The sequence below is a fragment of the Telopea speciosissima genome, chromosome 1 (assembly GCF_018873765.1).
Source record: "Telopea speciosissima isolate NSW1024214 ecotype Mountain lineage chromosome 1, Tspe_v1, whole genome shotgun sequence".
NCBI lineage: Eukaryota > Viridiplantae > Streptophyta > Magnoliopsida > Proteales > Proteaceae > Telopea > Telopea speciosissima.
Window position 1 is genome coordinate 35,249,182 of NC_057916.1, and position 23,256 is coordinate 35,272,437.

A 23,256-nucleotide genomic window follows, 5' to 3' on the forward strand; every position below is an offset into this window, starting at 1 on the left:
TTTTCGGGTTATATCATTGGTGACACCCCTATGCATACTGAGGCCTCTACTAAGGACGCACGGTTCACTAATGATGCCTTTGTAATGTCTTTTTTGTTGAACTCTGGAACCAACCATCAGTCCTAACTTTGTACTATTGAACTCTGCCAAAGATTTGTGGGATGCAACTAAGCAGACATTTTCCTAGACTAGCAATTATGCTTAGATTTATAAGCTTCGTCGTTAGGTTCGTGAGACCACTTAAAAGGAGCTATTTGTTTCTGCCTATTATTCTGGCCTCAACACTTTATGGTAACAGTTGAATTTTTTATCACCTAATGCCCATAGTTTGCACCTATGGTGCTGAGACTTTCCAGAAGGAGCGTGAAATGGAATGGGTTTATTACTTTCTTACTGGCCTCAACCAGGAATACGATCAGATTCGTGTCCAGATTTTTTATAGATATACTTTTCCCATACTTCTCCAGACTTATAATATTGTTCAGCATGAAGACAAGCATCATTTTGTTATGATACCACCTACTGCCCCTACTCATTCCGCTTTTGTGACTACCCCTCAGGCTTCACCAGCTTCAGATAGTTCTGGCTCTATCAGTAAACCTGGTTTATCTACAAAGTACCCGGTTAAGTGTGATTATTGTGGACATCCTTGCCATACCAGAGAGACCTATTGGAAGGGGGCATGGGAAACAACCCTCTACTAGATCTCAAGCTCATCTTTTTGGGACCATTGATGGCAGTATGACACCACACCTACTCCCTTTTCCTCTGAACAGTTGGTTGCTCTCTAGCGTATGATGACTCAACTTGGTACTGCAACCCCTACCATGGCTTCTTCCACTACACCTGCTTCACATCTTGTTTAGTCAAGTCTATTTTTTGCTTTTTCTCACTCTAGCTCCTCTTGGCTTCTTGATTCTGGAGCCTCTGATCATATGACCAGCTCCTCGGACTTGTTCCATACTAATAACGCTTGTTCGGGTAAGGACAAGGTCCTGGTAGCTAATATTTCTCTCTTTGCCAGTTTTGGTAAAGGCTCTATCTTTGGCAACTCATTGTGATAAGAATGTGTTAAGGATAAGGGTTATGTGCCCGTCTAGATTCAATGTATGTATGGTTGATTGTATTGTGACTCAGAATACTATATTTGTAACCGTATCCAATCTATAAATAATAAAGGCCTCTGTCACTATTGACAAGCCAATTTATTTTCACTAATCTTGTTCTTCTCAACTTGGTATCAGAGCCCAATCCTTTTTTGGGAATTTTTTTTCCCACCGATGGAGATCACTACCACCGCCGCTGCTGAGACTTCGGCCTCCCATGGTAAGCATGGTTGACTTAACATGCTCTCCTTGCATGTCGTACCATGTTGACCATCACTAACGCTTCACCTAACCACTGACCTTTTTTTCCCATGACCACTGCCGCTACACCACTCACCATCCAAAGGCCCCCTGTGTGAAAACCCGCAAAAAAAAAATTAAACTGTTGGAACCCGAGTGATTTCAGGTTTTGGTTCAATATTTTCCATGCTAACCTCAAGCTGTGGGCAACATCACATCTTTTTCCTGTGCTTGGCATGCTGGTTTGATGGCCTGCGAAGCCTCTCTCTGTCTTAGGCGAATCCCATTTTATATGCATATATGTTGTATTTCTAATTAATTAGTGTATTAGGGGTAGAATAGTAATTTTTACCTTATGGGACCTACATCCCCAATGGGAAATCCAATTCCTAACATTTACCCGTGTTCGGATTGTCCCTGATGTCGTATGATATCATTATATAATTAGAATAATGAAATAGGTACGAAATTCTAATTAAAATCTATTTTAAGAATCTATTTTAGAATCTGATTTTTAACTTAGCTTAACAAACAACCCCTTAACTTAAACACTATATATATAGAACTTATTTCCAAATTCACTATTCACATATCTAAACTAAAGGGAAATCGATTCAGCCTTGGTACCTTAGAGAAGAAGAAAGGAAAGTGGGAGAAAGAGAAGGAGAAGAAGAAAAAGAAGAATCACCTTGGAGCCTTTCATCTTGGTATTGGCTTGGGAGCTTGAAGATACCCATTAGAGACCTTGGAAACTTAGAAGCAAACTGCCATCTACTAATTCTTACTGCAGAATTTGAGTAAGTTAATCAAATACTGTTGTATCCATCCTCTTCTTCCCTAATTTCAGTCCTAACTGATTTAGCCATTAAAGCTTTAAAAACTAAGTTTTATTAACTAAAATTCTACCTGTACCCTACTGTTTTGGTGATTGTTTAGATTCAGCTGTACCTAATTTACTGTAAATCACAGCTTTGAACCAATTTCAAGTTCTATTATCCAATTGATTGAACTCTTTAGTTTAATTATCTTTCCCCAAATTAATTATGATTTTTTTTTAAATTAACCTGAAATTTATATTGACCCACCTTAGTTTAAGTCCAAAACCTGAAATTAAACCTTTGCGTGTTAAGATCCAACCTTATTTCTCCAATTTCTCATCTTAATCTTCTCAATTTTAGTCCCAATTCTGCCCTAATTTGGTTCCTGCCATTAAAGCATAAGAACCAAGCTTTAATTACTTAATTTCAGCTTATGTAATTTCTATTTTGAACCAATTAATGGTTCAGTTGTGACTAAAACCTATTTCCCCATTTTAGAAACTCAAATCCAGGTTTAATTGTTCAAGTTATAGAACCCTAGTTTGCCAATTTAGGTTTATTTGTTAAAATCTCCAATTTTATGTTAGATTTTTAAATTAATTTATGAATTTAGTTTAACCCACCTTAATTATGGTCTGAAATAAAAAATTAGGACTGTGCATGTTAAGATCTGCCCATTTAAAGCAAAACCCCTAATTCTGGGACTTGAACCGAATGCAAGACTAGGGTTTGAACCAGTCGACTGGTTCAGGTGCCCTGTGAATCCGGTTCAACCAAAATGGACCAAAATACCCTTGACCCCTTGGATTGACCCTTGGCTGTATTCTGACCCCAAAACTTGATGTTTCTCTGCTGTTTTAGGACTATTTCAACATGTTCTTCACTGATCTTGTCTGTGTTGCTGGGATCTTTGGTGGGTAATTGTTAATATCTGATCTACAGATTCAGGTAAGGGAATTCTGACTTTAATTTTGGCGTGTTTATTATTTTAATTTGTTATTGTTCTGATTGCCATGTCATTCATCATCAAAATTATCCTATTCATATAGTTTGTTAGCTTTTATTTACTGCATTAGAATCTGCATGTGAATTAGGTTGCATTGGCATCTTGCATTTGCACTGATATTTACTTGTTATTGATGATTATTATTGGAGGAGTACTGTTCTATTTAAATTCAATTATTCATACATGTGCTATCATGCATAGATTGCACTGGGCTAGGCTGTTATATTATAACCCAATACTACGCCCCTTACCAACAGGGGGTAAGGTGTTGGACAACCCATGGTACAACCGAAGGGTATGCTGGGGTACCATTCACTGTCCCATGTTAGCGTGTGTACTCTGTTGTGGGAATAAACAGTAGGGTTGGTCATTGAGGATTTTTTGGGTTAGCTGCTTGGTGATATGCTTTTTGATGGGTCCTCACCATGGTAGAATGGTTTCGCTCGGGTGACCGACGTCTAGAGCTGCCTGGTGTCATGCTTTTTGATTGCTCATTGGGGGTCTGTTGGGTTAGTTGCCTTGTGTCATGCTTTCCTGGCGGGTTCTCTTCGAGGTTAGCATCTACCATAGTAGTACTTATACCACATGAGACTTAGTATCCATGTTAGGAGCATGCTAGATTAGCACATTCATCATGAATTATTATGTTGTGTTTTGCATGCATTTCCTTACTGGACTCAGTTGAGAGCTCACCCCTGTGGATATCCTTATTTTTCAGGTGACTTAGTTACTTCTAATGTTGGATTTACGGCGCTGGAGTTTGAAGTGCACGATACTTCGTGCCATGTGATGATTGCGCATTCTCCTGATCTTGGCCTGACAATCCAGGCTATCTCCCCACTCTTTTATACTTATAAGTAGTTCTGTATAGATATAATATAATACTTGTATAGCTTTACTCTGTAGTACCTTTGAGAACTGTATAGTAGTATCACAAGCTTTATTCTTTATATACATGAAATATCACATAGATTTCTCTTACTATTGATATTACCTTTATTATTTAATTGTTTCCGCTGCCTCTGATTATGGTATCTCTGAGCAATGATTGTGAATGGGGTACCGCACTTGTGATCCTTGGGGATAGGTTGGATGTCAGAGACATCCCGTCACACTTGGCCCTTATTAACCGGGCTGGGGTGTGACATTTAAGTGGTATCAGAGCCTTCGTGCTCTACTCCTATTTACAATCAATTCACAGTACAGCAGCTCCTTAGACTCATTTGATCTGAAGGTGAGTCTACATAGGATGAATAAAAGCTTCAACTAAAAGCTACAACTAAAGTAAAAAATTTTTATTTGATTGTATAACACAAGAGATATTAAATAAATAAAAAAAAATTAAAAACTTTATAAGTAAGTTGTGTCATTAGTACAATGGTTACAACTTTTTTACAGACTTTAAGTACAAATTCCTACAAGGAACAATTGAAGAAGTAAAGTAAAAGCTAGACTAGGATGCATAAGTCATCACTGTTGTGGTGGTGGTGGTGGTGGTGGTCCCTGACCAGAGAAGAATGATCTCCACTTATCCAACTCAATCTCCACTATCTGGACACGGCTGCTAAAAATGAGTGAAGTCCCTCCTCATGCCATCAAAATTCTGTCTCATGGATCTCTCTAAGCCCTTAAACTGGCTAAAGAGTTGTCCCCAAGGGATACCATCTGCAGGAACAGCTACAACAGATGAGGAAGAAGCACAAGCATGACCATGTGATGTATACTGAGGAAGAGTAGGTGGATCCCTATGTGCTTGTGCATGTCCCCTCTCTGTAGTATCCTCAGTATCAGCGGTCTATCCTATGTCAGTGCAGTCTGGATGACCAAGTTTTGGACAAAATAAGGCGGGAGCTCTAAACCCATCTTTACTTGGGTAATCCGGTTAATGCTCGAAGACTTCACACCCGAGGCCTCTTCATTCAATAGGTTCACCCCAAAACCTAGGAATACCTTGGTGGACAGCCTTCCAAGCAACAGATTTCCACGCCCCAGATTGTCATGTAAATGTGCCATAGTACGCATGATGGCATATGGAAGGCAAATCTGAAATCCTGTGTTGAGACAGTGGGTGGCCAGGATCTGTATGGTGGATAACTCAGTGCGATGCCCACCCTTCTGGACCACATTATGTCCACAAATCCTGGATAACACCCTGGCTAAAGGAAGCAGATCCAACTCAGATTTCATCCTGTCATAAAACCTCCCATCTGTCAGGACTGAGTACAACCACTCCTGCTCTTCATCAGCTAAGAACTCAGAAGCATCAGCACTTAGAGTGTAGTATATACTACACTCCCCTTCAGTTGATATCTTTTGAATGTTAGCTAACTAGGCTGTGTTGAAGGAGATAGGCATACCCTTCACTTAGGAGCTGATATAGAACTCATCTCCTTCATACCTATAGGAGAGATTGCTTAGGAATAGCCGGACTAGCCTAGGTTAGCAGTGCCTCTCAGACTCTAGCATGGATAGCCACCCTAGTTTCTCAGATCTTTTCTGGACCTTGAATGGGATAAGGTCAGCCAAGACTACATCCCTTTTCTCTTCCACTTCCCGAAAGAACCTTGGGTTGAATTCAGCTGGAACTGCAGCTGCATGTCTACCTCTTCCCCTACCACCCGACCTCCTTAAGACCATGGCTGCAGCCATATTTGATCGAATGCTGCAAGTTCAAAGAGAAAGGAAAGAAAGGAACATATGAGAATTTTTGTAAACATAATGGGAAAGTTGGGACAGTAGCCTAGTTAAGGTAGCAATGACTAAGTTTCCATAGAGAACTTAGTTGCAAACATGCTAGTAGGAAAGAATGGAAATCACAAGGCTAAGTAGACTAATAAAGATTAGGCTGACTAAATAATGAGAGCATAACTATTAGTTGATAAGAGATCTATTTAGAAATTTAGTCGTACAAAGCGCTTAGAAATTCTTCATTTATGTATTTTTATGCTATCATTGATAAAATGATTGGAAACCTAACCATTTTCATGTAAAAGAAGATCTAAAAGTTTGATAGATGCTAGGAGTACCTTAAGTTTTAAAATGAACAAGAAGTTAGCTAAGAAGACTCATTAGGACATTTTATCGAACACTTAATGCTCACAGCCTAGTATATAATTAGAAGAAGAGTTTTTGGATAAAAACAGATTAGTAAGAAAGAACTCAAAAAAAAAAAAAAAGGAAAGGGACCCAAAATGTCCCAAATTGCTGAACCAAAACACCAGAATCAAATTCCCAATTCAAAATAAACCTTAATGAAAGTAAATGAAAATAATTTGAACAATATTAAGTAGATAATAGTATTCTTGGGGTATGGATCACGCATCCCCTGAGCACCTTCGAGGATACAATAACCAATGATAAAGCTATAGTCTTATCAAATTCTTATAAAAAGTAAATAAAATAAATAAATCAAATCAATTTCATGTCCTCACAAATTACCTTATTCTTCATTCCTTGATCACTCTGACCTGCTTAAGAAGTAATAAGAGCTTAAAAGTGGGTAGAAATTTTGAAAGTGAGGAAGAAGGAAAAGTGAGTAGTGTTGTGTGCTTGAAGTGGGTTTAATAATAATAATAATATATATATATATATATATATATATATATAAAGAGGATTAAGGAGATTTTTTACACTACACTAGAACATAAGAAAAGACAAGAAAACTAGGTTATGAATATGAGAGAGGATGAGACTTGAGAGCCTGGCCTGCTGAATTCAGGTATAAAAATCATGAGTACATAAATAGAAGATACCTTTACACGAACTCACACTAGTAAACTATGAAATGCATGCTGATAATGAGGAAGAAACACGAATCTTGCCCTCGTATGCTTACGATACTACTAATAAGTGTTTGGTATTTATCAGATAAATGATTAATTCTGTAAGACACATAAAACATAATTAGACATATTTACATATACTCGAAAATAATAAATATGTTACTCTTCAAACCTCCTTAGGAAGAATCATAGTTAGAACTAAATCATCTTGCTTTTACCTCCACCCTCCTTAATTTTACAATAGTATAGCCTAAATGTTTGTGAGACTCACTGTAGGACTTGTCGTGTAGTCTAGCGAATGTAAAGAGATTGTCTTTTCTTTTCTCGTGACCTCAGTGTTTGTTCCGGACTACCTTGGGATGTGATTCGTAGAACTCATTAGAACCCTTACATGAAATATTGAGAGTGATCATGTGTACCCTTTTATGAACCTATGACCTCACATGCCTCTTAGGAGTACCATTCCTAGGACTTGTCAGTAATCCTATCGAAAATTACAAATTTATTTGGTGCTTAGGTCCAATCATTGACCTTGTCCAATAGATGTTTCCTGACTCGTATCTAGATTCCATAGGGACGGTGAAAGATTGTAGGCACGTAGTGAGATTTAATTTGATTGCCCACCGTAACTGTAGAATGATCGAAAGAAATGTTTCGAATCTGAGACTAGAGAGAATGAGTAGCAACCATTGAAATTGAAGTTTATGAGAAATTTATATTAAGTGTTGGTATATCCAAGTGAGACTGGTAGAAAAGTTGTGACTGAAACTGAATGATTTGATAATACTTTGCTCGACAATAGGTATGAATGGAGTAATGGGTCCCCGAATGTCTTTTCCATTATTGGGAGTGAACAATAGGGATCCCATCAATATTCCAACTCATTCTAAAGTTGAGTTAGGCATTGAAGAATTAGAAGTGATAGTCAACGACGAAGAAGAAGCCAAATAGAGCTAAGTGTAGTAGGATTTAGATCACATAGCGTATACATACTATAAAACAATACTTAGTCACAATTCCTTTCCTTAGATCCTTCTATGCTCTGTTAGTGTTTACATTCTTTCAGCAATGGCTGTGTCACGATAGCTCATTCCTAATACGACATAGAAACAATTCTGCAATTATTCTTAGTCCAATGTTTGATATCAAATTCGTTAAATAACCTCCAAATCAACAATGAAATTATTTAAGTTACTTGTTATCTTCTTTAACACCTAAATACCAAAACAATTAAGGAACATACTTTTACCTCAATAATTAGGTACCCTCTGTAGTTCTTCAACTCTACTCTCAGCGTCTGGTTGAACTTCATATCCATTCAACCCAAATCATATGATCAACCACTAGTACACCTTTCCTTCAAACTAGTCATTCATTTAAAAAAAAAAACATATATATTTATATATATTGATTCAATATACTAACCTTAGAATTATAATCTTTAATAATAGAAACTCTAGGTTCTTCTTAAATACTTCAATCGTATGTATAACTATACTTCTTATAAACATCTTAGGTATGTACCACATTAAATTTTCCACCAAACTTAAATTTACTTGTGTGTTTGTCTCATAATTGTTTTGTCTATATAATTGTAATATAATCTCGAATTTCTATATACTAGGTAAATTGCCTAATCAATAATTAAAATCTGTTAAACCAGACCAAAGATAATCATACTCAAATGTTATCACCTGGTGCTCCCTGCAAAAAGCATGTCCTCACCCTTTCAGCTTACCAGCTACGCAAATTTTGAGGACAAAATTCTTTTTAAGGAGGGTAGAGTGTGAAAACCCGCAAAAAAAAAAAAAATTGAACTTTTGGAACCCGAGTGATTTCAGGTTTTGGTTCAATATTTTTCATGCTAATCTCAAGCTGTGGGCACCATCACATCTTTTTTCTGTGCTTGGCATGCTAGTTTGATGGCCTGCAAAGCCTCTCTTTGTCTTAGGCCGAATCTCAGGTAAGAATCCCATTTTATATGTATATATGTTGTATTTCTAATTAATTAGTGTATTAGGGGTAGAATAGTAATTTTTACCTTGTGGGACCTACATCTCCAGTGGAAAATCCAATTCCTAATATTTACCCGTGTTCGGATTGTCCCTAATGTCGTATGATATCATTATATAATTAGAATAATGAAATAGATACGAAATTCTAATTAAAATCTGTTTTAAGAATTTATTTTAGAATTTGATTTTTAACTTAGCTAAACAACAACCCCTTAACTTAAGCACTATATATATAGAATTTATTTCCAAATTCACTATTCACATATCTAAACTAAAGGGAAATCGATTCAGCCTTGGTACCTTAGAGAAGAAGAAAGGAAAGTGAGAGAAAGAGAAGGAGAAGAAGAAAAAGAAGAATCACCTTGGAGCCTTTCATCTTGGTATTGGCTTGGGAGCTTGAAGATATCCATTAGAGATCTTGGAAACTTAGAAGCAAACTGCCATCTACTAATTCTTACTGCAGAATTTGAGTAAGTTAATCAAATACTACTGTATCCATCCTCTTCTTTCCTAATTTCTTCCTTAATTTCAGTCCTAACTGATTCAGCCATTAAAGCTTTAAAAACTAAGTTTTATTAACTAAAATTCTACCTGTACCCTATTGTTTTGGTGATTGTTTAGATTCAGTTGTACCTAATTTACTGTAAATCACAGCTTTGAACCAATTTCAAGTTCTATTATCCAATTGATTGAACTCTTTGAGTTTAATTATCTTTCTCCAAATTAATTGTGATTTTTTTTTAAATTAACCTGAAATTTATATTGACCCACCTTAGTTTAAGTCCAAAACCTGAAATTAAACCTTTGCATGTCAAGATCCAATCTTATTTCTCCAATTTTCCATCTTAATCTTCTCAATTTCAATCCCAATTCTCTCCTAATTTAGTTCCTGCCATTAAAGCATAAGAACCAAGCTTTAATTATTTAATTTCAGATAATGTAATTTCTGTTTTGAACCAATTAATGGTTCAATTGTGACTAAAACCTATTTCTCCATTTTAGGAACTCAAATCCAGGTTTAATTGTTCAAGTTATAGAACCCTAGTTTGTCAATTTGAGTTTATTTGTTAAAATCCTCAATTTTATGTTAGATTTTTAAATTAATTTATGAACTTAGTTTAACCCACCTTAATTATGGTCTGAAATCAAAAATTAAGACTGTGCATGTTAAGATCTGTCCATTTAAAACAAACCCCCAACTTGAACTGGATGTAAAACCAGGGTTTGAACCGGTCGACCGGTTCAGGTGCCCTGTGAATCCAGTTCAACCAAAATGGACCAAAATACCCTTGACCCCTTAGATTGACCCTTGGCTGTATTCTGACCCCAAAACTTGGTGTTTCTCTGCTATTTTAGGACTGTTTCAACCTGTTCTTCACTGATCTTGTCTGTGTTGCTGGGATCTTTGATGGGTAATTGTTAATATATGATCTACAGATTCAGGTAAGGGAATTCTGACTTTAATTTTGGAGTGTTTATTATTTTAATTTGTTATTGTTTTGATTGTCATGTCATGCATCATCAAAATTATCCTGTTCATATAGTTTGTTAGCTTTTATTTACTTCATTAGAATCTGCATGTGAATTAGGTTGCATTGGCATCTTGCATTTGCATTGATATTTACTTGTTACTGATGATTATTATTGGAGGAGTATTGTTCTATTTAAATTCAGTTATTCATACATTTGCTATCATGCATAGATTGCACTGGGCTAGGCTGTTATATCATAACCTAGTACTACGCCCTTTACCAACAGGGGGTAAGGTGTTGGACAACCCGTGGTACAGCCGAAGGGTATGCCGGGATACCATTCATTGTCCCATGTTAGCGTGTGTACTCCGCTATAGGAATAAACAGTAGGGTTGGTCATTGAGGGTTTGTTGGGTTAGCTGCCTGGTGATATGCTTTCCTAGCGGATCCTCACAGTGGTAGAATGGTTTCGCTCGGGTGATCGACGTCTAGAGCTGTCTGGTGTCATACTTTCTGGTTGATCATTGGGGGTCTGTTGGGTTAGCTGCCTTGTGTCATGCTTTCCTGGCGGGTTCTCTTCGAAGTTAGCATCTACCACAGTAGTACTTCTACCACATGAGACTTAGTATCCATGTTAGGAGCATGCTAGATTAGCACATTCATCATGAATTATTGTGTCGTGTTTTGCATGCATTTCTTTACTGGGCTCAGTTGAGAGCTCACCCATGTGGATATCCTTATTTTTTAGGTGATTTAGTTACTTCTAATGTTGGATTTACGGCGCTGGAGTTTGAAGTGCACGATACTTCATGCGCATGTGATGATTGCGTATTCTCCTGATCTTGGCCTGACAATTCAAGCTATCTCCCCACTCTTTTATGCTTATAAATAGTTCTGTATAGATATAATATAGTACTTGTATAGTTTTACCCTGTAGTACCTTTGAGAACTGTATAGTAGTATCACAAGCTTTATTCTTTATATACATGAAATATCACATAGATTTCTCTTACTACTGATATTACCTTTATTATTTAATTGTTTTCGCTACCTCTGATTATTGTATCTATGAGCAATGATTGTGAATGGGGTACTATACTTGTGATCCTTGGAGATTGGTTAGAGACATCCCGTCACACTTGACCCTTATTAACCGGGCTGGGGTGTGACACTCTGGCCCTATAGATCTCTATCGGTACCATCACCAATCGTCGCTAGGCCTCCCTGGCCACTGTGTTCATCCCCTGCCGTCTCCAGGCCCTCGCGCTGCCCTGCCAACCCCTTATGGCCACTACACTTTGTTACCTCCAACAAATATACAGTAACCTGTAGTTGATCTTCGATCAATCGGTGATCTGGCCCAATCTGCATCAGAAAATCCCTCAACTAGTCTATGTTCATGATCAGTATACACTAACCAGTGTCCTGAGGCCTTTTTGAGATATCTCAAAATCCGAATGACAACATCCCAATGAGGAGCCCTAGTAGATGACATAAACTGACTCACCACACTAACCAGAAATGAGATGTCAGGCCGAGTGAATGTCAAGTAATTCAGCTTTTCAACCAACGTTCTGTACCTTTTTGGATCATCAAGAGCATCTCCTTTATCTGCAGCAAGTTTGACATTGGGATCCATTGGATTATCAAGAGGTTTACACCCTAGCATCCCAATTTCTGTAAGCAAATCAAGAGTATACTTCCAATCACATATCACAATATACATGATACCAAACGTAATTGCCTCCATCTCAAAAATCAAAATAAGATCTCTTATTGCATAAGAAAACTTTCTTGTTAACAGAAAAGTACATAGAAAACATAATATCTAATTGCCCTGTAGTAATAAATCTTTATACACGTACAATTGCTAGTTATAAAGGGTTGACTGTAAATGTGTAGATCAGTAGGTTGTTAAGTCACAAACTGGAGTACAGTCTCTAGAAAGTTGTAGTGCATTTCACCATGCGTATCTATTTATGTATTAAGAAAATATCACCATGTGTTATTTATTTATAGTGCATTTCACCATGCTTATCTATTTATGTGTTAAGAAAAAATCACCATGCGTTATCTATTTATATAAAAGAAATACCATTGTCATAAAATAAAATAAAATTATGAAGAAAATAGCAAAGGAGCTACAAATGGTGCACATAACCTCATCCAGTGGCCAAGAAGGTGGTAGTTCACTCCCCACCCCATATTCACTAATAATTAATGAGTAATAGGAAAACACCAATCTTAGTGCCACTTTAACTGTAAACATTTGAACTCAACATACCTTCAGTCTTGAGAATCAAAGGAAAACCCTTCTGGCCAAAAATGCACAATCAGAACTAAAGACTCCATAGAATCCCTTTCTTCCCCACCCACTCAATGTTAACATAGAGAAGAAAGCAAAATGAAAGAAAGGCTCAAGCACTTAAATTACATAAAATAGATAAAGATCGAACAGCTTCGGAAAAATGAGCAGGGGTGCAGGAACTCAATGAAGATTATGGAGACATCGCGAGAAGAAAATTCCAACCCGCCAATTGGAGTTAAATTTCAAAAGTAACTGCAAGTGGGACTCGGATATTGACTTACTTCGATATCTTCAGCCAATCTCTCACCAATTGTAAGTTGCACACCACGCTTGAGTGCTATCTTTACAACTGAACTCCTTCCCCACAGTTTGACCATGGCCATGGCCAACCCTTGGTGCTGCCTGCTCCTTCCTAGAGGTAGAAAAGTCTAAACTCAATATCCAAAAACAAAAAAGCTTCAAATGGAATCAACTAAGGAAGTTTTACAAAATGGAACCTCTCCAGTGGCATACCTATGGTGAAGTGTGGAGGTAAAACTCTAGCAAGCCTTCGTAGTGCTGTTGCTTCCTTGATTCCAAGAGTAGACCTCACACCATAAGGAAGTATTCTGAAAGGGGGTTTGTTGTTGGGAACAATACCAGGTAGCAATTCAGCATCTACAGGTAACGGATCACTTCCTGGCCAATCCACATACCTAGGGCCAAGACCATTTAATAGTTCATCCACTTCATACCCATACTTCTTTTCTGACAATGAATTTGCATCTCTTTTCTTCTCAACAGTAGGTGCCAAGCTGGTTTGAGGTGTCTATTTATAGTTATAAGATCCATATTCTCTAGGATCACTACTACTTTTACCTGTTTCCTTTCTAAAGATATTATGGGGAATTTCACTAATCTTCTGCATCCTTTTCTTTGCTTCTTGCATTGAAGGAAGCTCATAGGCAACACCTCTGTATAAAGAAATAGAGGTGCCAGACCTCCAAATTACCAACCCATCAATTTTTCTCTGAACAACATGGAATAATCTATATTAGCACATAGGCTAAACAAGAACAACCCATTACTGATTGAAAACTGACTTAATGAAAGCATTACTCATATATCACGAGGCTTATGCTATGAAATAGGAACTCCATCATGCAATTGTAGATATACAAAAAAGAAGGGGGGAGGGGGGGGTCAATCACTATGTGAGTGATTGTGAGCTAGTAAAAGATTGGGCATGAGGTGAGGGTCATCGATGGTCATATGCATGCGCATAGGCACAATAAATATAGGGGTCTACGGGGTTGGTACACCTCACAACAGTAACAAGCCACATGAGGTCTACTGAGCATGGGTTCAGGTGTATGGTGCACGAGAGCAAGCTAGGTCTGCTGAGCGAGTGCACAGGACAATAAGCAAGGCACGAACTTGGCCTACGGGACTAACTTGCTGGGCATGTGTGCCTTTGTAGGCCAAGTACACAACAACCGAGTCTACTGGCTTGCCTGTGTGCGTCGATAATGCTAACCAAAATTTGTTTAAATGAAATAAATGGATCAATGCAATGCAATACATCATTAAAAAGTCATTAAAATCCCCCAATTGGTAGGGAGGCTCTGATACCAATTGTTGGAAAACTACGGATCGTCTTATCGATAGGGAGTTATCAATAAAAAATTAAATCATCAGGGAAGGAGATCGAGTTACCTAAAGCCCATAAACGTAGTGCCTCCACGAAATCTTAGCCCTTTATTGGTTCATTTTCATCCCACCATGACAGCTACACGTTCCCATATGTATGGCACCATCAACATCTGAAGTCTCACTTCTTTCAAGATATTTTTTCAAAACCATCATTAAAGCTTCTTCTCAAACTTTACTCTAAGGTTGAAGGTATGCTTATGATTTGGGTGAGGGGGAGATATCCGAGAGAGAGAGAGAGAGAGAGAGGAGTGTTTATTTTTTAAAACACTCCAATTAATGTGTTTTGTCCACTTTCTAAAAGTAAACAAGACTTTTTAAATCATGAGAATGATTGTGAGAATGCATAGTAAAGTACAATCGTAACATGTGGGTGGATCCCTCATCATCATATAGGTATGGGCACATCACATCTCATGTGGATGTCCACGTATAATCATAGTCCACATCATCATTATCCTCATCATCACGTGAAATTGTCCACATCACCATCCTCATGTGAATGTGGCCAGACACACACTCTCTCTCTCAAGTATGATGACTAATAAAATATAATGATACCATGATGGGTGAAGCTAAATCAGGAAAGGGTAGGTTCCTATTGGGATTCAACTCAGCATGCCATGTTTCTGGTGAATGCAACATTCCCAAGAATATATTTTTCAACGCAGACGTTGCAAAGCAAGTGTAACTATAATCTCCCAAATTGAGTAGATTAATACACATCAATTACTCCATAAAACAATATCTCATTATAGACTGTAGGGCTTGTATGGACTTTCATACCCTAGTCTATAGTATATACTATTTCAGAGATTTTGTAATACCGATTGGACCTAAAATTTTGTTCTTTCAAAATTTTTTGTGAAAGTAAATATTAATTTGTAAAACTTTGCAAACAGTTTATCAAAATGCCACTGGTACTGATTTGTGTTCAATCAATTGTAAACTTGTTCAATTAGTTGTAAACATTTTCTCTCCTCGATAAACACTACGAATTTAGTATGCCAGTATGTAGTCTAGGAGACATCAACCGTTGGTGTTCACATAACTGCATTGATAAAGACCCTTCAAGTCAAGGGACCGACTGTACACTACAGACAAGAATTTCGTTCCAATTCAACTGATAGCAATATAAATCTGAAATTCTCATATGGTCTTGTTCAATGTACACGCCATATTTACACTCGCACTTGTGCCCTGGAACCTCCATTCTTAAGTACAGACAGTGCAACAACCATATAAATGAGGTGTCCAATCTCGTCCCTAATCATGAACAGTTTTAGATTAAAACCTAAGGACTACTAAGGCCCGCTATTAAATTATGCAAATTAATTTTTATTTATTCCATATAAATATGGATTTGATGGATACATTTCCAACTCCCAGATGTCCAACAGTTGAAATTGCTAAGGCGCTAAGCCATCCCAAGCACAACAATGGCGGAGTTAGACTCGCTAGACGTCATGGGCAATGACAAGGAAGGCTACTTACTTAAGCAGTACTCCCCCAACGTCAAGGCGCTAGCCCAGCAGAGTGAAAGGCAAGCTGCAAACAATCAACAAGCAAACCCATAAGACGAAGTACCACAATAAAAAAAAAAAATCCCACAAGACGAACGAGCTCGGGCGCGGACGACGGACGGCTTGGGCGTGGACCACGGATGAGCGTGGACCACCTACGGGCATGGACCACCAACGGGCGCGGACCACCAACGGGCCCTAACCATGGATGGGAGTGGACAACGGACGGGCGCGGACCACGGAAGGGCACAGACCACGGACGAGCGCTGACAACGGGACGGGCGCGGACCACCTACGGGCGCGAAAGACGCCTACGAGCACGAAGCACGGACGGGCGTGAGAAATGAACGGGCACGTGAGCATGAGCGGGCACCATCGCGAGACCGTGGACGTGATTAGAATAGATGGTCAAGGCTAGGCAAGCTACCAGAAAGACCAAAGGCTATGGGCCAAGGGAGGGAGAGACCAAGCAAGAGCAAGGAAGCAAGCAAGAGGCCACACTGTTCTTTGCCACCCAAGAGCAAACACTTGAGGGGCACCAAAAAACAAAGGCTAAGTTCAAAGCAAGGGAGAAGGTTTCAAAAAGAAAAAGTAGAAAGCAAAAAAGCAAAAAGCAAGAGAGAGATGAGGAAAAGTGAGAAGTGAAAAGTGAAAAATGAAGAGAGAAGGAAAAGGACATAACTAAAGAAAAAAGAATGGAGAAAAGACAAAAAGGTGCAATGGGAGAGGTTTGAACCCACAACCTCTACCACTTCACTAAAGGATTCGCAGGTACACCCTCCGAGAAGAATTTATTTAAGGCAAACTCCTTATTGATACAAAAATGAAATGGATATTCTCTTGGGTACTCCGATCCAAGAGAGTGGGGGGCAAATGATAAACCCAAAATCACACTGGCCAATCGGGAACCGCCACGTGTCCCGGTTGGAGGAGGAAGGCCATCCCAAGCCCGGCGGGGAACCAGCTCGGGCGCAGACCACAAGCACGGACCACTCGGGAACGGACCCAGGCGCGGACCCAGGCGAGGACTCGGGCGCGGCCCCCAGGAGCGGACCACTCGGCTGGACCTCGGACGCTGACCTTGGACACAAACCTCGGGCGTGGATCAGATCGGGGCATAGACCAGCAGACACGACCGCCACCAAGGTCCAAATACAGGTACTACAAGTTACTGCCACCGCCATCAATAAGGCATACATCATCTCAGGGGCACTAGGCCGCCGCCTACTAGCCACACAGTCCCAGATGGACTCAAGCACCAAGGACCTTATCTAACACGTGTAAGTCTACTAAGGACATCCACCCTACCGGGACTCTACCTCCCGTAGAGAGACAACCAATCAAGGAAGAATCCTACCACCTAGAAACTCTATCAACTACGAGGACTACTCGTCATCAACTGGGACTCTCCACACCGCCACATTCCACTATAAATGTGAAGGTACTCTACCCCATCAACCCATCTTGAATTCTAACTATTCATCTGTTTGCTCAAAGAGATCTAACTTAGGCATCGGAGAGTCCTTAGCCGGAACCACACCGGTTCTCCTTTGTCACCCAGGTCCTTTTGCAGGTTACGACACTTGAAGGGACCACCGGTTGATTTCTTGACACAACACATGACAAAGGCTTGGTTCAAAAATCTATTGCTTTAAGATTGTTAGGGTTTAGGGTTTAAGCACAAGGTTGCTTAAAGCAATACATCCTGCTTATCAAGTTTGGAATAAACAAGTTGCTGCCTCTAGCTAGTATTTATAGTTAGGTTAGATGAGCTTTATCCAGTGTGGCCCACCACAGCCTTATTCCTTATTCAAGTTTGGAATAAACAGGTTGCTGCCTCTAGCTAGTATTTATAGTTAGGTTAGATGAGCTTTATCCAGTGTGGCCCACCACAGCCTTATTCCTTATTCAAGTAGACTTATATTAGAACATATATTAGGGTTATAGAATATACCCAACAGTTATTTCTCTTAAATTGATCACCATATAGTTGAACAACATTTAACAAAAAAAAAAACAAAAAAACTAAGGATTACCATCGGCCATTTACATACTTTGAACAATCAATCTCATGATCTAAACTTCTTGCAAAGAATTCTTGAGAGTTCTACTCATTAGTGTGAACCAAACTTTGATCAGCATTAGTTTACTAAAGATTGATGTGCATATGTAGATGAGTTTCTTTCTAATTTATTAATCTTTTTATCTCTTAAATTTCAGAAAGATTGATAGGGTTCGAACGTGATGCTAAATTCCATCCTCAATTTCTTTTTTAATTAAAGTGCTAATGCCAATATGCGATTCTATCCACACTATACTTACTTTAGCAATGAATGGTTTAAGGGAACCAATTTTGGGTTTTAGGGTAATCAGTTCTACCACCACCACCACCACCACTACTACTGGTGGGAGACACCCCATTGCGTTCTTTGCACAGACAAGAGATGTTGATCCATGCAAGTTGTTGCTTCACTGGGGCCGCAAGGAGAGCTACCGCAGAGGATTTTTTTCTGGTTTCTTACGTGCTTTAGTCAAAGGTAATGACTATTGAGGGTTTGAAGTTTGGCCCGATTGGTACTTTTTGACTTGTTATGGTTACTTATAGGGAAAAAATTTTGTTGTTCCTGTTACAAGGTTGGCAGCGAAGGAAATGGAATAATTCACTTCCCCTTTGGTTTCAAAAAGTCTAGCAACAAAATCTCGTCCAACCGATAGTTACCCCTTGGGATCAATTTGTATGGGACCCACTTTCTGACTGTTTTTTGGAGCCAAGCTAGCAGTGTGAGAGAAGCGGCCGTTGATGAGATTTCACACCAAATTCAATAATATGGACATACAGACTATACAGTGCCGTTGAAGAACTCTTACTCTTCTCTCAATCTCTCACCAGTTGGGATTTGGGAAGAATAAGACTATATATTCTACAGCCAAAGCTATCATTAGTCTTTTGATTGCTGCTCTGTGGAAGTGGAATGGGAAGGAACTTCAAACTTAAGTCGTTCAATTAAATTTCTTTTATTATAGATGTTTCTCATTAGTAAGCATGAGATTCTTATGGAACAAATTCAATTCCTTCTCATACTTGACTCTCTGTGTTCAGATATACTGTAGACCAACTTTTGCCTGTTTTGAGGATAGAAAGAGCTCCAAAAAGGCCGAAGAACAGTTTCAGATCGGAAGGCTAGTACAATATGTTGCTCTTCGTTTGGCTTATATTGTTATCGTTACTACAATTTCTGCAGCAACACCTTTCTTTGGGGATTTTGTTTCAATCTGTGGAGCCATTGGTTTCACACCCCTTAGACTTTGTCTTCCCTGCTATAGCATTTCTGAAAGCTGGAAAAATGCCCAAGCAATCTAGCCTTGGCTATTTTGTGAAGGTCCTTAACATCATCATTGCCACCTGGTTTTCCATTGTTTCTATACTGGGTTGCATTGGGGCAGTCAAGTTCATCGTACAAGATGTTAACACTCACAAGTTCTTTCATGATATGTGACATTTGTTAAGCTTTTCTTCCCTATAGTCTTATCTTCTTTATAAGTGATCAATATTGCATTAGTGTATTGGTGATGACAAAATACTTTATTGGCTAGCTCTGCTTTCCTCGGATTAGTGAAACATGTACCAAGCTTGTTAAAAGTTTCTGAAGCTTTAGAAACAGTAAGTTCATGTAATAATCTATGGAGATGATACTCTTGAGTTGTTTAAGATGGTTAGAAGGTTCAAATATTTTTCGTCTACATACAGATTGTTTTTTGAAAATTATGAATCCTCCTCATTCCTCAAAGATACTTCATTTGGGCGTGGTAAAATTTTCATTCTATACGGCAATGCTAGGGGACCACCCCTTGAAATAATAGGCCCTCCAAGGAGAGGACCTGCTAAAATAAAAGAAAAGTTTGTTGCTGAATTGGTCCAGCTACTGCTTCCCCTGCCTGTATCGTTTCTCAAAGCCACATCACAGTGTATCTTTGTTCATGAGTTGTGCAACAGAGGTGTAGTGAAGCATTGGCAACCAAGGTTGCTAGTAAGGTTAAATTCGGCGAAGTTGCGATCTGCTGTTTCAATTCTAAAACACCCCATTTGCTTTAAGATCCAAACAAACCAGCCAACTGCGGAATGGACCAAATCCTGGCTTTCTAAGACCTGTTTGTCCCCAAGTGGAACTAGAAAAAACTAACACATCTACTCGATGTACAGTCTGGTTTTGAAACTACAGCAGCATAGACGCAAATCCATTGTTCCACATGACAAATAGTGCAACTTGGTGAACCCATTTTTAAGTATAATCATAACTAACATGCATCAGTAACAAAAGTAGAAACAGAAAGAACTAAAAAGAAATCAGCCCCACCTCACACAAGAAAGAGAGAGAGAGGTCCAGAGTAACCTGAATTTTTATCCGCTGCAGTACAGGAAGCGCTGCTGTACGCATCGTGCGGCACAGCAGCAGCCATGTGTGCACAGCAGGCCCCACTGTGCAGACATGGCCACTGCTCCGCCGCACGATGCGTACAGCAACGGCTGATGTACTGGAGCGGATAAAGGTCTGAGTAACCACCTCAGCTATGGTCTTGCGGCCATCTGAGAACAGCAAAAAGAGAAGCTCGCTGAGGAAAGGAATGGTTTCAGAAGGATAGCTATGATTCAGGAGGAATTTGAGAGCATAGTTGTCACAACATCTAGGCTAGGTGACCAAGGCAACACTACTTGTCAAGGCGCCTGGATGCCAAGATGGTCACCTACCTAAGCAACGCCTTGACAACCATGTTCAGGATGTTGGACACTCTGCCATTAGGTAAATCAGTAAACTGTGCCTCTAGAATAAAAATTCCAATTAAAAAATCAAAATAATATGTTTCTAGTAAACCATCAAGGATTAATGAATATATTAGATACAAGAAAACGTTAACATTCTCTCACTAATAAACTCATAAAGTAGGTGCAAATAATATAGAATAGCATTATTAACCTAAAAAAATATGTAATAGCATTAATCAAACAGAAGAACAAACACAAGAGGGGAGCAAAAGAAAGAAAACACTGTAATGTCATTAAATAATGAAAACAAACCAATAAGTCACTAGACACTACATCTGCAATTTATTGGTAAAAAATGACAGTTCTGAACCTACTAAAAACCTAATGGGAGCTGAAAAAAGGAATGAACTATTAGGATCGGGAATTTCTAGAAAAAATGACAGTTCTGAACCTACTTCTAGTTTGTTTCTACATTCAGGTTCTGGATTGCATCGTTTCTACCGCCATCAACATTTTGTTCATCATAAGGAAAGTTTGTTTCTGTCTCAAAATTCGAGATTGCATGATTGTTATCACCATCATCATTGTCACTTTCATAGGTCTCAAGAAAAGCCTCGTCATCTTCATCCTGTAAAGGTCAAAGGAATGGACAATCAATAATATAGTCTTCGTTCGCAGTAAAGTGAAAAGAAGACTAGAAAAATAAAAGATCAGATGAAATATCAACCTCAATATCTTCATCTTCAGTAGAATATGCAGAATCCAATTTGGCATATAACTCATCATCTCCTTGGCTCTTAATGATTTCCATTTGATCCTGGACAAAAGAAATGGGAGAGAATAAGGATAAAGATAAAAAGAAGTCAGTAGAATCTAGTACCATATAGGTTGTATTGAAGCCTAATTAGATTAGTCAAACTAAAAGTAAAATATGCAAGAATACAAACAAGCTCGGATGATAGTTTTTCCACGCTTCTGTTCAGAGCTGAAACATGGTTGTAAAGTGCCTGTTCATCCAATGACAAGAAGAAACAATTTATATTTTAGAATTCATGTGACAATCTTATGAATAATCCTCAAACCTTTAATAAGAATCCATCCTACTGCATAAATGATAGAGCACTTGTACATGAAATCCATTGCCCACAACCAACCTATACCCAGTACCAATCATGTGCATAGTTGTCATGACGTCTAGGCGATCCTAGGAGTTAGAGGAGGGAAAAAATCAAGTCAACCCCTAGGTGACGTCTTGACAACTATGTTCATGTGGTCTATCCCCCAGAATATCTGGATTGTTTCTAATCAACATATTTATTAATATTTTCCCCCCAAAATGACAACCTTCTTTTGTTCTTCTATCCAAATCCATGGGTGAGGTTAGAACATTTCAATGGGTCAAATTCATAAGTTGGCAGACCACATATACAATGGATATCAGGTCCAACATGAGCATCATAGTTGCATACTATATTTCTGGAGATACCTCACGCCTCTGAAGCTCAATTGAGCGAGCCAAAGCCTTCCTTTTTGTCAAGAGATTCTTCGGCCTCAATGTTGCAGGTCTATGATGGTCCTTCCCACGGTATACAATTATGGCAAACCCTTTGGAAACTTTGTCCACAGAAACCAACACACCACCACTCTCGGCCTCCAGAGACAAGGCAACATTTCTGACCTGATCAAAAGTTTTAGCCTTTACAATGATCTTAACTAGCTCCCTGTACTTCCAGTGCAGGTGCATATTCTCTACTGTACCATCAAAGACTCCACGCCTTCCTGAAAGAAGAAAAAATATTGCCACAGTTACACAAAGTACGAGAAAAACAAAATGATAAATTATTCTGTAAGAAAAAAAAAATAGTAGGTCATTACCGAGGAGTAAGAAAGCTTTCATTCTTAGTCCGAGTTTACGAAACATGAACCTCTCCTCATCAGTGATGCTTTCTGGATCTCCAGGCCGTTCTACTGGCTTTAAGAATTCCTCTACCTTAGCTAAAGCTCGTTCTGCTTTTGTTAACTTCCGTTGAGCCTGATAAATCAGAACTCCAGAAAGTCAAGAAATACCATATTGAATATAATGCTATCAGATATGTTGGAAGAACTGATCTGTTTAATAGAACAAGAAATTTAAAAGCATGAAAGAAATTCATGTATATTTACTCAAACTCCCCTACATCAAACTTCATTTTTTTATTCCCCCCACGAAAGCAATCAGATGTATATTTTCCAACCTAAAAATATAATGATTCTCTTTTAGCAAGCGAAGGCTTTCTTCAACCCAAACCTTAAATGACTGCACTGTCATGAAAAGTTTAAGACGTTAACATAGATTCAAAACTTGGACACTCAGAAAAGACTGTTTCATACTGCATATGATGATACCAACAGCTGCCTAGTGCAGTTGGTGAGCCGTGGTGCGCTTTATGCCCATGCTCACTAGGAGGTCTCGACTTCGAGTCTCCTGTTGGTTCCTTCCCCCTCCCTATTCCCCTCCCCCGCTCCCAAAAAAAAAAAAATACTGCATATGATGAT

At 38.7% G+C, this 23,256-nt stretch overlaps 1 protein-coding gene across 2 annotated transcripts in view; it reads right to left on the bottom strand.

Annotated features, from left to right (window-relative positions):
* The window catches only part of LOC122670817 (CRM-domain containing factor CFM3A, chloroplastic/mitochondrial-like), an 80,099-nt gene that overhangs the window by 41,794 nt on the left and 15,049 nt on the right, over positions 1-23,256 (bottom strand). For both annotated transcript variants that reach the window (XM_043867827.1, XM_043867818.1), the window contains 4 exons: positions 22,597-22,753; positions 22,208-22,500; positions 21,669-21,728; positions 21,449-21,538 (listed from right to left, as the gene is read on the bottom strand). In XM_043867827.1, the coding sequence (XP_043723762.1) occupies positions 21,449-21,538; positions 21,669-21,728; positions 22,208-22,500; positions 22,597-22,753 (600 nt within the window). The remainder of the gene's footprint in view (positions 1-21,448; positions 21,539-21,668; positions 21,729-22,207; positions 22,501-22,596; positions 22,754-23,256) is intronic.